The following is a 16,285-nucleotide window of genomic DNA, read 5'->3' as shown; positions in this document are numbered from 1 at the left end:
TTTTAGGCATTTTGCTATTAATGCTTAATTGATGCTAAATTCGTAAAATATGCTAAAATAACAAACAAAAGTGAAATTTGCATAAAATTTATAAAATTAATAGACAAATTAGAAGGGTCTTCATATCCCTTTGCCCATTTATTATGTAAAGAAATTGAGGGGATAAAACAGAGCTTGCAGTTTACCATAGACGGTGTTTTTCCTGTCGAAACCAAGCAACTGATTTTGTCTACTACTGTAAATAGTAGACAAAAGTGTGGATGCTGAAAGGTATTTTAGTAAATACAATATAATTGTTACCGATCGTCGCACAAATCTCAAAAAAGAATCTGTAGAAATATGCTCCATGTTGAGTTTTAATAAATTTTAATTGGTATTATATTTTTATATTCATGTTTTTCTCATTGAAATTTTAATTCCAAAACATTTTTGATTTTTTATATTATTTTTTAATTGTTGTGTTGTCTTTAAATTGTATATATGTATATAAATTTTATTAAAATTCATCGAAATTTTTTATTATTTAAAATTAAACTCTTCATAAAAATAGATGCTAAAATTAAAAAATTTTTATGCTCTAAAACGCTAAAATGCAAAATGAAAATGCTAAAATTGACAAAAATAGATGCCCAAAATACGTGTCTCTACACATCCCACATACCGCGATCTGTGATTTCGCCCTTATCGTTAGTATGATGGACTTTTCGGCTGCCAAATGTTCCGTTATAGAGATTTTAATGACTTTTGGGCGAGCGCATTGTGACCAATAATCACCGAACCCCGAGAAATACGCTAAAGAATAGAATTTCAGATGAATGTTTGTTCTCTTACAATATGAAAGTTTTCAATTAAGATTCGTATATTATCTTATGGTAATCTTAGCTTACACGACAAAATTTTCTGATAGTTCCGTTTTTACTTCCACACGAGCAAAGCCAGCCAATGCTTATAATTATACGTAAACATATCTATAGACTTTGGCGTTGGCTTGGTGCTCTTTAAATAACAACAGACTTATCCATTAATTCACAAAGCAAGAGAGCAACAAAGCATGGTTGACAATAGTGAATCATTTTTTCTGCGAAAAGCATCGTCCGAACGCCTACCTCTGCTTATGTGCTTATGAAATAATCTGTATTTAATTTACTTGAAAATAGTCACATTATATTTTTATTTTATTTTCACATAGATATACACCAGGAAGGCCTAACAGGTAAACTCCAATGCGCCTTCCTAGCCAATTACAGCATTTTTTATTACATAAATCGCTGAATTTTGAGATGCTAAAGAACACGAAATTAACTATTAATTAATCCATAGAGACATCTATGGATTTAAACTTGTACATAATTTTTTACATAAATCAAATTCAGATATTGGTGACATAGCGTAGGACGGATTTTGCCAATTTGATAGAGGAACCGTTTCAACAATGAAATCAGATAAATTGGCAAACTCTGATAGGAAACGATCGACTTGGATTTTGATTTGATAATATAACTCCACGACCGCATTTAAATATGTTATCCAATTTCTTTACCGATAAACCTTCTGTATATAAAATATGTAATTATTTCATCATCATCAACAGTCATTCACCATCCACTGCTGGATGAAGGTCTCTCCACAACGCTTTCACTCGTTTATATTTTGCGCCACTCCCATCAGTCTCACCCCACACAACTTCCTAATTTCGTCCGCCCATCTTCCCTGCGATCTACCTTTTACCCTTTTGCATTCTCTCGGGTACCATTCTAGCACTTCTTTTGGCCACCTTTAGTCCATTCTTCTAGCTACGCGGCCCAACTATTGCCATTTCAATCTCTTTACTCTATTCACTATATCCACTACCCTTGTCATACATCTCACCCACGAATTTCACTTCCTGTCTTTCCTTGTAATGCCAAGCACACAACTTTCCGTACTTATTTGAGAACATTGGACTTTGTGTGGCATCTTGACGTTTAATGTCCAAATTTCACATATATACATCATCACTGGCAAAATACATTGAACGAAGGTCTTTTTCTTCAGGCAGTGGCATTTTTTATTTGAAAACGGCATTCATTCGTCCAAATGAACTCCATCCTCAGTTCATAAGTCCCTTTATTTCCTCTAAATATTATTTAAAATATATATTTTCTAATGTTTATCCTTGTATATAAAAATTGACTGGCGAAAATATCTTGAACAACCAGCACTTATAACAAAATGGTTATAATTAAAAACTTCTAACAAGGACTCGTCAATTCGATACACGTTTTTGCTAGTGCAGCAAACAATGTATTTAAAAGTCTAATTTGTTTTAAAAGATAAATGATCTGTTAATAAATGTATTTTATTATTATCAATTCTGTTTTCATACATCCTGTTGTTTGGTAATAAATATGCTTGGTTTAGCGTAAAAAAAATATATTTATATATAAGATAAAGAAACTGCAACACACAAGTCGAGTTAATTAGCACTTAATTATGGCTCAATTAGCATTCCAGAAATGATGTGATACAGAGTCAGCACGCCGCCGTTGCTATGTAACAAAGCAACAAAAGGCATATGCGTACAATGCAAATTCTGCTCTCGATCGCATTAACACATTATTACACACGTTTTCTCGGCGTAATCAATTGCATTTCGACATAATAAAATTAGAAAGAGAAAATGTCACACTTTTAGCCGCTGGCAACATTACATTACATACATTGTAAGATATATTACCATAGAAACCGAAGAGCGCAACATTCACTTGCCCATTGATTGCCCTTGGGCTCGTTGTTGCTGTAATTTAATTTCAAGGTAAATAACGAAAATCATCAACGTTCATATAAATAATTGGAAAATTATTCTAATATAACAAACAATATGTTATTAGGTTTTTTATTAATTTTAGAAAAAAATAAGCAAAATGTTGGGTAAAGATTTCACCGACAAAGTCACTGAATACCGCATACTCAATGAACAGTTGATGTCAAAAGCTTTGGCTCTTCTGAAAACTGCTGATGATCTTATGGTGAGTTTAAATATTACTATGTAAATTTACAATACAAATATTTATATTAAAACATAGATTTATGTAAGTATCCGGGATAAAATTTTGTTTTATGAATTCAGGTATATTTTGTTATATTATCAAGTTATACAGGAAATAATTAATTCGGTAGCTTTTCAGATTGAAATATTTAGAATTATAAATCAATTAAATTTATATGTATATAGATTTAATGTCAATCCGGATATAAAAAAGCACCCTTCATTTCAAATCCACCCTCTAATACTCACAGTGGATAATCAGCTGATGTATTGAATCCAATTCTTACATTTCTCACTCTTTTCCATACCAGGGATAATTGATAAACCAAACGATATACATATATGGTATTATGTTTGTACATGTGGATAAGTTTGGAATCATATTCAAATAGTGGATAGGATGGTTTTGCCAATTTGATGGGAGACCATTTCAATAATGAAATCAGATAAATTGGCAAATTCTGATAGGAAAAGATCGACTTGGAGTCACAAATATCCAAGTCTAACCGACAGCACTGTAGGAATAATTCCGAATAGACTATTTTCAATCGATGTCAACCTAGGGATTGAATCCGGGAACCTCTTGGTGGTTAGCATTAACGCAACTACCGAGATATACTGCTGGCTCAAACCATTTTAAATTACTTGTATGATGTATGATGAAGAACTATAATTTTAATTGACTTTTTAGATAGAATCAGAGAGTGAAAGCGACGATGAGAATAAATCATTCAAAACATTGAGAAGAGCGAGTTCAAAAGCAAAGGCATCTAGCAGCGATTTTGAAAGCGCAACTTTTGAGTACTCCAAATCATTCGATGACACGAAACAGAATTGCACCGATACAGACGTGATGCTGAACGACAGCTCCGTCAGGAATGAAGCCTTCGACGCATTCATACAGACTAAAAACAAGGTGAAGAGCAAATTCATTTTCCCCATTGGCGAGTCAGAGAAGAACAAATCGTCGTTGACTTTCGCCAGCGTGGACGATCTGAACGATTCCTCGTTCGACGACGGAGACAACGACGAGGCCAACGACACGAACGGAATAAACGGTATGATCGATCGTCAGGAAGAATCCGATTATATCGTTAGGAATCTTCTCAGTAACAAATTCGTCGTACAGAATAATGTAAAGAACGGAGCGAAATCTAAGTACGCTGATATTCATCAGGTAGAAAATGTTTCTAAAATCAACGATCAGTGCGTTAAAGCTTTGAAGATGAAGATCGATTCTTTACAAGAAGACATGAGAAGCTGTCAGGATAGTCTAAAGAAAAAAGTATGTTTGTTTTATTTAAGTGTGTAATGTCAGTCGGCCGATAAGTGTTTTGAAATTTCAATAACAGGCAACATTTACGACAAATAGTGGTAGATAACAACAGTTACTATAAATAATGAATTGTCAATATACTTTTCAGCCGAGTGACCTAAATCTTTGTTTATTTTGTTAATTTTGTCAAGGAAAATCAATTAATTGTATACATTTTGATGTAGACGGTAGAGTGTGATAAGCTTTTTAAAGACAACCAAGCACTTTTGGAGACGAAGACGAAATTAAATGCACAATTGAACACACTGAAATCACAAAACATCAAGAAAGATGAAAAAATATTAAATTTAAATTCAAAAATTCAGGTATTGTTATCTCTCACTACGGCTAAAAAAAAACCAAAACTCGTTTCATTGAAATTTTTTATAATTTGATTTTTATTTGATTTGTCTATCAAAATTGTCATTTTATAATGATGGGATTGTTTTGCACGTCTAGGCTAATGAGACGGAGAGTCGCTCGGTCAAAAATGAGCACGAGTCGTTAATCAAGACGACAAAGCAGACAGCCCAGGATATTTCGAACGCAGAAGTCAAATTATCAAGGGCTACAAAAGAAATAGCTACCCTCAAAGAAACGATCAACGTTTGCAAGCAATATGAAAAGGTTGCAATACAAAAAACATCATTTTATAATACAAATTCGCTAGAAATTATTAAAATATCGATTGTTTCATTCGGCAGGAGGCGCAGGAAACATTTCGAAAGCAAATGGAAGAGTCGATCTCGAGCATTAGAGCAGCGGAGAAGAAGGAAAAAGCCTATGAGACGGCAGTAAAGAAGCAAGCACTCCTCATTGACAATCTCAAAAAGCAAATATCGTATATGAGTTCACAGAGAAACATCGATGGTGCTGAAAAGCAGTTGGATTCCATATTGAAGTTCGAGTGCAAGTAGAATATTTAGTGTAGATTGTCTAGAAGGCGTACGTATAAATTATTTCTTATGACAAATAATCAAATATGCCAATTGTTGTAAAATCTGCCTTGAATGTGTTATTTTTTAACGCTTGTACCAAAAGGTGTATTTTCATTATCGTTAGGTACATAATTAGATATGGCAGATTTACACTGCCGTAAAACTTATACATGTATAAAAGACGAATCTTAAAATCATCTTGCGTCATTTTAAGACCTGTACTTTCACCATTTTGGAGTAGACCAAAGATCTAGCAATAGTTACAGCTCATATCGAATTGTACTGAGCTTAATCTTTGATGAAAATATGCGGTAAATAGAACTCAAGTCAACGGTTGATAAATATTATATGCGAGTTTGAGTCCGATTTACCATACAGCAATTCCTTATATAACACGACTTTTTAAGATTTAAAACTTCAAGAAAATCAGATTAACTAAAGTAGGTCAAAATTCGATCGCAAGTTTTGACCCACACAAATATGTAGAAATATGTCAAGCTAAATAAAACCATGTAAAAACAGTATTACAATGCAAACCCTAGCTAAGACGACGACTGTACGTCTTCAAACTGACTTCTAGAATCAGGTTATTTATTAATGTCATTCCATGACGACAGCCTCGGGCAGATCCATAATCTGCTTTAGAAAATTATTTCACAGTTTGGTCACAAATAATTTATTTTTATAGACATTTTATGGAAGTTTAGACTGATTGTTTAGGTAAAAGTATTTTTTGTAAAAGTTTAGTACATAATAAAGTTTAGTGAAAATTTTTATTTTTCAACTGTACCCCTTCCCAATCATTTTTTTTATTTTATTAAAATTTATGACAATTTAAAATCGATCATCAATGAAATAAGTTATAATCAAAAAATTAACATCTTTATGTATTCACAGTGGTCAGTATAAAAGTGGGTATGCATACATATGTATTGGACAGCTACTGGCCGAAAGGGCTCCAGTAACTTGCTTGCAAGTAATTGGCAGATCCACCCCGAATATTTCATAACAAAAAATTGTTAGGTACCGTTTAGGAAAGAGCAATATACTTAGCAATGTTTGTAAAATAAATTCGTATGCTAAATATACCGTGGTACCGAAATATTTTTTCATATTAAAAAATTTACATCACTACACACATTTATCACATTAAATAATACTTAAATAAATAACAATAATATTCAATTTAAATTAAATAAAAAAATAAACGTTCACAACTGTCCCGTATAATGAGATGACTCTTGTCCAAGACCAAAGTTCGTCACGAGATCAAACTCCTTCCTAGACTTCAACGCTTCGAATATATGCCGCAGCGAAATATCCGACACATTATTAGATTCACTTCTGAAATCAAACATCGAATTATCATTCAATTAGACTGAGCAACAAAAAAAAATTACCGGAGCAGAGACTTATAATCAATCTACATATATTAAGTTTGCACACTAAATTCAAATATGGCAATGATTTTTGTTGGCTTCTCGTTTATGAGATCCTCCTTTTTCCCGGCCTTGGGACCTTGCTACAGGTTCAGACAGTGTCAGCAAAAGCATAGAAACCCAAATGTTTGGATATAATTCTTGTAAATTGTGCTGTTTTATAAAATTTAATACAATGAATGAAAGGCTTTTAAATTAATAAGTTCATTGCTAATAATACTCGCGGTGAGCTTAATTTTAAGATTGGCTTTTTCCAGTAAATTGTTTGAATAGAATTTGCCGAGTACAAATGTAGGGCCTTTGGCGCTCTAATTTTAATTTTAAAGCGCTTTTGGCGCATCGAGCGGCGCCCTAACTTATACAAGCGTTTAAAAAAATGCGCAATTTTATACGGATTTTCGGCTTTTGCAATCTTCAACTAAAAATCGAATATTTCTGTACCAAAAGTGAGTATTGGAATCAATAGAAGGATGTTTTTTCTATTGATTGTGATTTTTTTCTTTCTTTAAAATACTTAAAATTAATTACATATCTAGCGAATTTTAAAAGTAAAAAATATAATTCACATTTTTTTCCGTAATATTATAAGCTTATTTCGCTTATTTTCCACTTAGTCATGTCTATAAAGATTTCAATAATTTTTTTTTTTATTATCTAAACTAAAACACTAATTCGAGCGGTAAATGATTTTAAATTGAGTTAAATAATACATATTAGCCACAGTGATATTACAGAGAGCTCTAACGCGTCACCGTGGCCAGTCATACAATCATAACATCGTAATAATAATAACCTTAATTATAATAATAACAACCTGTTTCCTTGATATAAAAATCATTCGACATTTATAATTGATAAAATCAACCACTGGCGTTGCTCAACAACCACTCAACCAGTTTAGCACAGTTTACATTGAAGAGGTCAATTTCACCAGCAACCCGGTTGAGCAGATATATCGCTCTAGATATTGGAAACGTTGCCAGCATATTTGTGCGAGCCACAGGAGGAGAAAACAAATCACGATTCCTCAGGTCCCTGAACTTACTAGGTGCATAAAACTTTAATTCATTAACAACCTGAGGATTGTGTACTATCCCATTTAATAGCTTAAAAAAGTGCTTTCCCAGAAACATAACACAACGAGACTCCAATGAGTTGAAGCCTAACGCCCCTAATAGGAATACACTAGGATATAGCCAAGAATAATAACCATACAAGCACATGTCAAGAACGAGAATATAGAGCGCATCACTCCATCCCACTCGCTCACTCTCACTTACGAGCGATAAGCGCACGTCTAGAACATTTTAAATTGTAATTTAAAATCATTTACAGCACGAATTAGTAAGTTCAGATAAAATACTAAGATTGCAAACAAATTTTGTAAATATATGTAGAACTGGTGCAATAAATGCATGATAGCCTGAGAAAAGAATATATATATTCTTGACTTTTAGTATTTTAAAGCAATAAAAAATCACAATCAATAGCAAAAACATCTGACAATTGATTCCAATACTCCATTTTGGCACAGCAATACTATGTATATTTTGAGTTGTAGACTGAAAAAGCCTGTAAAAATTGCACTTTTTTTTTTAAACTCTTACATTTCATAAACGAGAAGAAACCAACAAAAATCATTGTCATATTCGAATTTAGTAACGATTGATTAGTATCCGCTCCAGTAAGTAAAAACCGTGATTTTTTGTTATTATTAAATAGTGTTATGTGTACAATACTTACGACTTCCATATTTTTCCACCGACTATCGGAACACTACACGAAGCCGACTCGTCTGCGACATTTTCTTTACTATCTTCGGCAGAATGTTCTGGGACTACTTCAGCACCCGGATGACTCGGATCAAGCATGGCTACACTTTCTTTAACGTCGTTGACAGTCTTCGACGATGTCGTTTTTACGGCGAGCGATCTTCGAACGACGTCTTCGATGAAACTCTTGGCGGCCGATAGAATCAACTTGTGAACCAAACTGAAATAAAACCAAACACATCAATACAAGACGTGTACTTCAAACCAACAAACGTATGTATATGTGGTATGACAACTCACCCGCACACATAATTATGACCGATGTTCTGATTCCGAAGAACGATGCCCAGCTTCGAACACGTCTGTTCAATGTATTGGCATAGAATTTTATCGTCGGAATTTTCAATCGGCAACATGTCATATACCGTTTTGGGTATTTTATTCGATTTTTTATTTTCCGGGCTGGTATTTAATGTATCAGGTTCGTCACATATGTCGATTTCATCGTCGGAACTGTCCGATATGTAGCAAAAATCGTTCGATGGAGTGTTATTAGATCTGACGTGGGCTTGGTCGGCCGGGTCGTTCTTCACTCGGTGTGAGCTGGATTCAAAATCGCTATACACCGTCTTCGTATTGATCTCCAGAGAATTTCTGAACGTTTCTTTGAGCTCAACCTTTTCCTCGTCGGTTTTGATGTCGCCGTTCAATATGTGGACATCGTCGTTTGAAGGGTTTGAAGCGTCAGCTTCTCTTACGGGAAAATATCCGTGGTACTGTCCAAAGATGAGGATCTGTTTAGTAGTCCAAATCGACGACGGAGCGTTTGTGTTGAAACACTTTTTCATGAATTCATGGATCATTTTAGCTCTCGTCCACTGAAAGATTAAAATTAGTCGATTCTTATAGGCAAAAAATTATTTGGTTAATTTATAATTCCAAAATTGGTCAGTAAAAAAATGAAAAATTTATCGGTAATCAATTATAAACTTGATCAGTAACTTATTCTAAATGATCAATAGAATATAATAAAAGATCAGTAAATTATTCTTTTGTGTTCAGTGAATAATTCTTTTTTATCAGTAAATAAATCAGTATTTCATTTAAATACTGATCAAAAAGGATTTTCTCTCAGTGAAATTATAATTTTTGACAGTTGGATGACAGCGCGTCGCCCCGCTACTGTCCATTCCCACTCTTCTCATAGTCCAAACACCGTAATATCCATCCAAATACATTATTTTTTTTTAAGTTTTATTTCACCAATATTTTCACAAAAAAACGCATCTTAGCAGCCAACACTAATTTATTTAAGGGTCAGGTTAGGTTAGGTTAAGTTAGGGTTGGCCCTATTCATTTAAGATTAGGTTAGGTTGGGTAAACGTCAACAGACACGCGAGATCTGAATCTGGAGCGAAGGAAAAGGACCGAAGAGAAGAAAACGGAGAGGGGGGAGATTATTAAAAGAATATTGCTAAGTGGCAAAATTCATCAGGATTTTCGGTCGCTATAAATCGGTCACACGTGATCACCCGTCATACTAAAACTGGTCACACCCGAAAATTGGTCACGAAAAAACTAGTCACACCCAAAAATTAAATATTGGTCGAATTTTTGGGTGTGACCAGTTTTTTCGTGACTTATTTTCAGGTGTGACCGATCTAGAGCGACCGGTTGTCCTGTGACTGGTTCACATATGACTAGTAGTTCGTTTACCGATTTTTTATACTAGGATCCATAATGCGACATGGCAACACTGACGATTTTCTGGCTGTCAAAATGAAATGATCATTTTTAACTGATATTATTGATCATCTTATAATAATCATCCACCGTTTCATTTTATTATCTGATCATTTTGGTTTAATAACTGATTATTTAGTTTAATAACTAATCAAATGTATATGACAACTGATCACAGCGTACTGATCATTTAGAATACTCACTGATAATTTCGAGATATTTACTGACAATTTATTTATTTTTGTTGATCAAAAGCTGAATAAATTACCGATCAATTAAATACACACCATTCTTATAATACCATATGGGAATATGCATTTAAAATGTTTAAGTCAATATAATCTAACGTGGATAAGTTAAATTACCTGTAAGTTTCTCCTTTTGATTAGATGCAGCGAGAAGAATTTATCCACACTTTCAACGGCATACGGAAACAACTGCTGAAACTCTGTAGAGCGAGCCGACTTATCAACGATCGGCATCCTCTTCATCATCATATTCACGAAGCACCTAACATCTCTTATCTTGGACATATCCTGAACCATACTCTCAATGCTACTTATGACTTTACCAACAGCACTACTCTTGGCAACTTTCAAACTGACAAACATTTCATTAAACGAATGCACGTCACGCAGCACGTTGACAATTCCGACTACATCGTCAGGACTTCCCTTGCCACCACTCCACACGATCGAAGACAACTCTTTCATATAAAAAGACACGATTACTTTATTCAAGACGGTGATGTTCTTCAAATTCAACTTGAGGTCAGCAGATTTGACCTTGATATTAGACACCTTTTCGACGACGACTTTATTCAACTCGATTATTCTGTCGATGCCGAGTGTAATATCGTCGTCTAGTGCATAGCCCAGATTGAAATTATTGTACCAATGTATGATCTGATCGAAACCGATCGTCCTGTTCAGCTCTAGCATCGTGTTGGCTTCGACCGAAGAAGCCTTCGACGCATCCAAGAGGTCTACCGAATAGCTCGTGCCATTACAATAACAATGATCGTTATAGATGTCTTTCAATAGTTTCACATCGGGATTAGAATATGCGTTGTTCTTAATCGAAACTAGGCTAATTGTGTCTACGGAATTTGAGTTTGATTCGTCGCAGCGGACGTTGCTCAGATTTTTGAGCACGAAATTATTACTACTTAAGGCTAACAAGTCTCTATCACTATACAACGTATCACAGGTTTTACTATCGTAATTGTTCGGATCGAATTCTAACATTTCGTCGTCGTTGAAAACGCCATCTTCGTAGTCGTCGTCGACGTCCATCGGTTCGTCTTTTATTTTTATGCAATCGTCAAAGCCTTCCGTTTTTATATCCATCGTTAGAGCACCCTCATCACTGGGCCGATCTATCGTTTTATAAGGAGTGCCATTTTTTTGATATTCTTCCGTTGATTTTTCGCTTTCGGATCCAATTTTACTAAGCATAGATTCGTCGGTGTAAAGCCAAACATCGACGACAGTTTCACCGCCTAAAATAGATAATATATGTACAATGTGAGTACGATCAAGTCGAGGAAAATGCATTCAAACAATATTGGATCACTAGACGTGAGCTTTCGACTATAAATTATGAGCTTATGATAATAAAATATAGAGATAATTTATTAGTACTTTCGTAATTATTTTTTTGCATAAATTTATTTATTTATTTAACGTTTTTGACCAGAGCATTTAACACAATCATAAAAAACTTTATAGTAATTAAAATTTAAAATAAGAAAAAATACAAATAAGGGAATATCTTGCACTTGCAGCCTGTTCCAATAAATAAGAACAAGCTACAAACACAAAACATCCCTGCGAGGCCCAAATGGAAGAGAGTAAATTAAAATTCCACTCATACATCACATTCAAATTAAGAAAGTAATGATGAGCGCAGGTTACCACATAAATATGTTAAAATAATATCCGATAATCTACACTCAGCGAAGTGGAAAATATCGCATTCAGGGACGGCAGCAACGATTTCATTGAGAAGTCGAATAGCTCTTGGTATAGGAGCCATTCGAAAAAGAACTGTGCGAGCAGGAGGTACAACCATCAAATGATGATATCTACCACGCACATAATCCCAACTGTTCCAGCGACAACTGGCATGACGTATTACCACGCAGTAGCTGGAGAACGAAACGAATTAACGAGACGTTTCTCCCAAGTTCAAGGGAATTATACCCAAGCATGCCCAAAAGGAAAGGAGTAGGATAGAGATATGGGTAGTACTCATACTCTTTCTTATATAGAAAACGAAGAAATGCTTTTTGCACTATTTCGATAATAAGAGAGTAGTTTGCTTCATGCGGATTCCACACAATCGCATTATACTCTAGCTTACTTCTAACAAGCGAGAAGACAAGGGGTTGGAGAATCACCTAGCAATAATAATAATAAACTTCTACGACGATTAGGATAACTACTTGTTTTAATAAAGCCAATAGGAATGGAAATTTTATGGCAAAAAAAAAAATCGAAAACACCATCCCATCTCCGGAAATAACTTACCTAATGTTTGTAAACCGGTATGCAATCTATCCAATTTTAAATTGTGAAGTAGATTAACAGGTTTATTGAGCTTTTCATTCTTAAAATGCAACCTCAACTTCACTGGGAATTCGCCCCAACCTCTACGTGACAAATGAAAAGGATGTGACCTGCAATCGATGAAACATTACTTTTAAAACATGAAAAAATAAGGCAAAAGTATCGAAAGCCGACTGAAAATCGAACGTACTTTATTTTGATAATATTATGAGGAATATAAGAATCGTGCAATTGAACGGTGACATAGTCTAAGATGTGCGAGATGTCCGGATCAGACTGAGGTCCTCGTACGTAGAGCAGCCAACGATGAGTGATGCGTTCTTGTGCGGAATGTGGTTCAATGTATTTGGAAGTGTTCCCTAAAATATTAAATCTCAATAGCACTTATACAAAATTTATATATATTTAAAGAATGTATGCTATGCGTTACCTATGATGATTCTGAACTTTTGCTTTTGTTTATTTCTATTACTGGAATCAATCTTTAAAACGTTATTATCTAAACCTTTCGGCTCTACATACATCGGCTTTTTCAATTCACATTTGACGACATCGTTATCACTACTCGAAAGCCTCTCTTGCTTTATCGTCAGGTCAAAGGTATTAATTCCATTCGGCTCTGCATTTGACGGCCGCAGCGATTCTACATTCGAGTCCATCGCAATAGTTACATGCTGTCCAGAAATCTATAACATTAATTTGTATTTATTTTTTATGCCATTTGTGAATAGATTGATTATATGAATTGAAGAAATTTACGTCATGCTTAAATCTTTTACGTAGAGGTCTTTGGGCGAGTAAGTCTAGCATATCGTCAGTCGATTTTTCTGAAAGTATATCTTTAACGGCCGGATGAATTCTCTTTTGATCGTTGGTCAGCAAAGAATGAATCTGCAATTAGTTCATCGAATAAATATAATATAATATGCAAAAATTAAAAATTACAAAAAAACTTACTTCTGATTTAGCTACAGGGTCAGTCTGGAATGAAACTTCCTTTTTGATGTCATCGTCAGTCAATTCAAACTTTTTCGAATTGTAAAAACTGTTGACTATTGCATAGCGTAATCTATGAAATAATTTTCTCGCTTCTAACAATCTGAAAAAATAATTATCATTTCGTCACATATTGCAATGAAATGTCACCGAGAGTACTACGACTAAATAAACATTAAATTTAACCTTTCGTCTATAATTAACAGTGATTCTTGCTTGTTTTCGATTTCATTTTGAAATTCCCTTTTGACTACTGTCTTAATTTTTTCAGATCTTCTCTCAGGAGATGGTTCGGTATCGTCCTTCTCGATCTTGACAGTGACGATGTAGTCCGGATCCCGGAACTCGTCAAACTCACACTTTCTATCGGACATTTTTTAAATATTCTTCCCTCCTACTTACATATGTCACAAATTGACTATCACAGAATAATTCATCGAATTTGAGGTTAGAAACCTTAAAGTAAATATTGATTAAACAATACACCATTAATAAAACAACACGTCTTCAAATGTATTCTATTTTAATATTATTTACAATACCAGTCGAAACAATTCGTAAAAATAGATAAAAATGTCACAAACCTGCCAATGTTGACATCGAAGAAACACATTTTCGTGTTTGATGAATTTGGTCCAAGTATCATACTTTAGTACCATACTCATTATAGAATTTTTTTTAAATTTTCCATTCAAAATTTTAATTTTTGAAATTATTATAAAAATAGCATAATAATATAGTTGATACACTGTATTAGTTGCCAATTTGTATTAAAACAGTACAATTTACTTCAAATTCACATATTGCTATTTTTTAGCAGTAAACAAAAGCATTATTGAGGGAATAAGTTTTTTTTTATTTAACTTAAAATTTAAGTATCCAACAGTTTTCATACACTCGTCGGTCACAGTATTTTCCCTTTGTCTTTTTTTATTTGAAATAAAAAAATATCTGGAAAATTTAACAGGTAATTGCCTTTTTGATGATTTAAAAAAAAATAATAACAAATAACTACTTATGAGACGTAAGATGTTGATTGATAAAATTGTACGAGGCAATGAAAATGTTATGAAAAACGGACAGCAGTTTTGGTAGCTGAATGGTGTCTAAATAAATTAACGAGCGCATTAGTTCTGGTCCGAATTGGCAAATAAGAGATTTTTTTCGTCTCTATAGGCATCCATAATGTGGATATTAATAAAAAAAAAAGGTGGGGGTATAACACCTCCCTCTTGGATCCTCCTATGTTTTCAACGCAATCGTGAGTATTATAGCTACAGTGGCTTTTTTCTATTGTCCATTTTGAAGGCTAACATGAATATTAATATGAAGCTAATATGAGTAACAAGCAAAAAATGAGTATCCTCAACAAATTCGAACTGCATACTGACGTCGACAATACTTTTATTATTTTTTTTTTTTACTAATTGAATCTGTTTGGTATATTTGATGGTGGAGGCCTTTTTAAATATTCATATTTATCCGACTTTAAAATCACAAATTTCTAAATGTCAACAGAGTCGACACCATCGGCGCATGGGTAATTTTTTTAGCACCGTATGGGAAATATGTATATTGTTTCGTATAGCTGCAGGGGGGGGGGAGGGGTGTGGATGAATCAGCGACTGTGTCCGTCGTCGGCTTGTCGACCAGCTCGTCCTGGAACGGTGCGGGGTGGGGTAATTAGAAAATAGTCACGGTTAGGTTATGACCTCGTTTATTGATAACTTGTTGTATGATGCCGAGCTGGGGAGTACGCTCGGCGCCTCTGCCCCCTTAGTGCTGAGGCTGTGGATGAGCACGCTCGCCGTGTTCAGTTCGGGTCGTACACGGAGCCAGGCCTTCTCGGTTGGCCGTTACGAGCTGACCGTAGTCAGTACGGGTCGACTACGGGAGAAGCCAAACTCTTCGGAGGCCTTCTAAAATGCCAGCAGTGGCGGCTCGTCCGTATGGGCTGCGGGGTTGCAACCCTCCCAGTACAGTACAAATGCATGCTATTTTTGTCATCCACGTGGGCTGCAGAACTCCCAGTATAGTACATATTCAAGCTATTTTTGTTTTCATTCGATCACCGGTTTGGTTAACGAGCTACTACAGCCTGAATAATCTCTGCAGCCCCCCCCACTATGAAATCTCACGAGTCGCTATTGAATGTCAGTGATGAGAGCTCGCCGTGATCAGTAAGGGTCGATCACGGAGCCATACTCCTCGTGAACAATAGCTGCAGGAGCTGTACTGTGTGTATATGTATGGGTGACCAGTGGCTGTGGATGTGTCGTCGTCTCGATCAGCTTGCTTTGGAACGGTGCGGGGTGGGGGAATTATACAAAAGATTAACGGTTATGATCTCGTTTTTATTATGAATAGATGGCGCGCCGGGGAGTTTCTCGGCGCCTGTGCCCCTTTATGGCGGAGGCTGTGGATCGAGTAGGCTGTGGCTGGTCAGGAAGGGTAGACCAGTCACGCCAAGACCTTCTCGGTCGG

The 16,285-nt window shown here is 34.9% G+C and overlaps 4 protein-coding genes across 4 annotated transcripts in view; 2 read left to right on the top strand and 2 right to left on the bottom strand.

Moving 5' to 3' along the window:
• The window catches only part of LOC143915612 (uncharacterized), an 854,026-nt gene that overhangs the window by 641,317 nt on the left and 196,424 nt on the right, over window positions 1–16,285 (bottom strand). The window lies entirely within an intron of this gene.
• LOC143915588 (uncharacterized) lies at window positions 2,895–5,023 on the top strand. The gene is made up of 5 exons (XM_077436295.1): window positions 2,895–3,008; window positions 3,720–4,313; window positions 4,529–4,669; window positions 4,803–4,957; window positions 5,014–5,023. Exons 1-5 carry the CDS (start codon window positions 2,904–2,906, stop codon window positions 5,021–5,023), a joined length of 1,005 nt encoding a protein of 334 aa, XP_077292421.1. The 5' UTR covers window positions 2,895–2,903.
• LOC143915258 (uncharacterized) lies at window positions 4,748–6,047 on the top strand. Its single transcript, XM_077435817.1, has 2 exons — window positions 4,748–4,970; window positions 5,048–6,047. Exon 2 carries the CDS (start codon window positions 5,075–5,077, stop codon window positions 5,258–5,260), a length of 186 nt encoding a protein of 61 aa, XP_077291943.1. The 5' UTR covers window positions 4,748–4,970; window positions 5,048–5,074; the 3' UTR covers window positions 5,261–6,047.
• Window positions 5,979–14,450, bottom strand: D12 (YEATS domain containing 2 homolog D12). Its single transcript, XM_077435816.1, has 11 exons — window positions 14,386–14,450; window positions 13,988–14,257; window positions 13,763–13,904; window positions 13,565–13,696; window positions 13,236–13,491; window positions 12,996–13,164; window positions 12,767–12,915; window positions 10,601–11,736; window positions 8,793–9,370; window positions 8,464–8,712; window positions 5,979–6,625 (listed from the first exon to the last, which is right to left on the bottom strand). Exons 2-11 carry the CDS (start codon window positions 14,173–14,175, stop codon window positions 6,493–6,495), a joined length of 3,132 nt encoding a protein of 1,043 aa, XP_077291942.1. The 5' UTR covers window positions 14,176–14,257; window positions 14,386–14,450; the 3' UTR covers window positions 5,979–6,492.

Source organism: Arctopsyche grandis, chromosome 8 (assembly GCF_051622035.1).
Source record: "Arctopsyche grandis isolate Sample6627 chromosome 8, ASM5162203v2, whole genome shotgun sequence".
Lineage (NCBI taxonomy): Eukaryota > Metazoa > Arthropoda > Insecta > Trichoptera > Hydropsychidae > Arctopsyche > Arctopsyche grandis.
This window is presented reverse-complemented; position numbering and strand designations above follow the sequence as displayed.

Coding starts and splice junctions, on each gene's coding strand:
- LOC143915588 (XM_077436295.1), top strand. CDS start 2,904: ATGTTGGGTAAAGATTTCACCGACAAAGTCACTGAATACCGCATACTC. Junction 3,009..3,719: donor AAACTGCTGATGATCTTATG/GTGAGTTTAAAT, acceptor TTGACTTTTTAG/ATAGAATCAGAGAGTGAAAG. Junction 4,314..4,528: donor AGGATAGTCTAAAGAAAAAA/GTATGTTTGTTT, acceptor ATTTTGATGTAG/ACGGTAGAGTGTGATAAGCT.
- D12 (XM_077435816.1), bottom strand. CDS start 14,175: ATGTCCGATAGAAAGTGTGAGTTTGACGAGTTCCGGGATCCGGACTAC. Junction 13,492..13,564: donor GTAAAAGATTTAAGCATGAC/GTAAATTTCTTC, acceptor TTAATGTTATAG/ATTTCTGGACAGCATGTAAC. Junction 11,737..12,766: donor TACCGGTTTACAAACATTAG/GTAAGTTATTTC, acceptor TATCTATTTTAG/GCGGTGAAACTGTCGTCGAT.
- LOC143915258 (XM_077435817.1), top strand. CDS start 5,075: ATGGAAGAGTCGATCTCGAGCATTAGAGCAGCGGAGAAGAAGGAAAAA.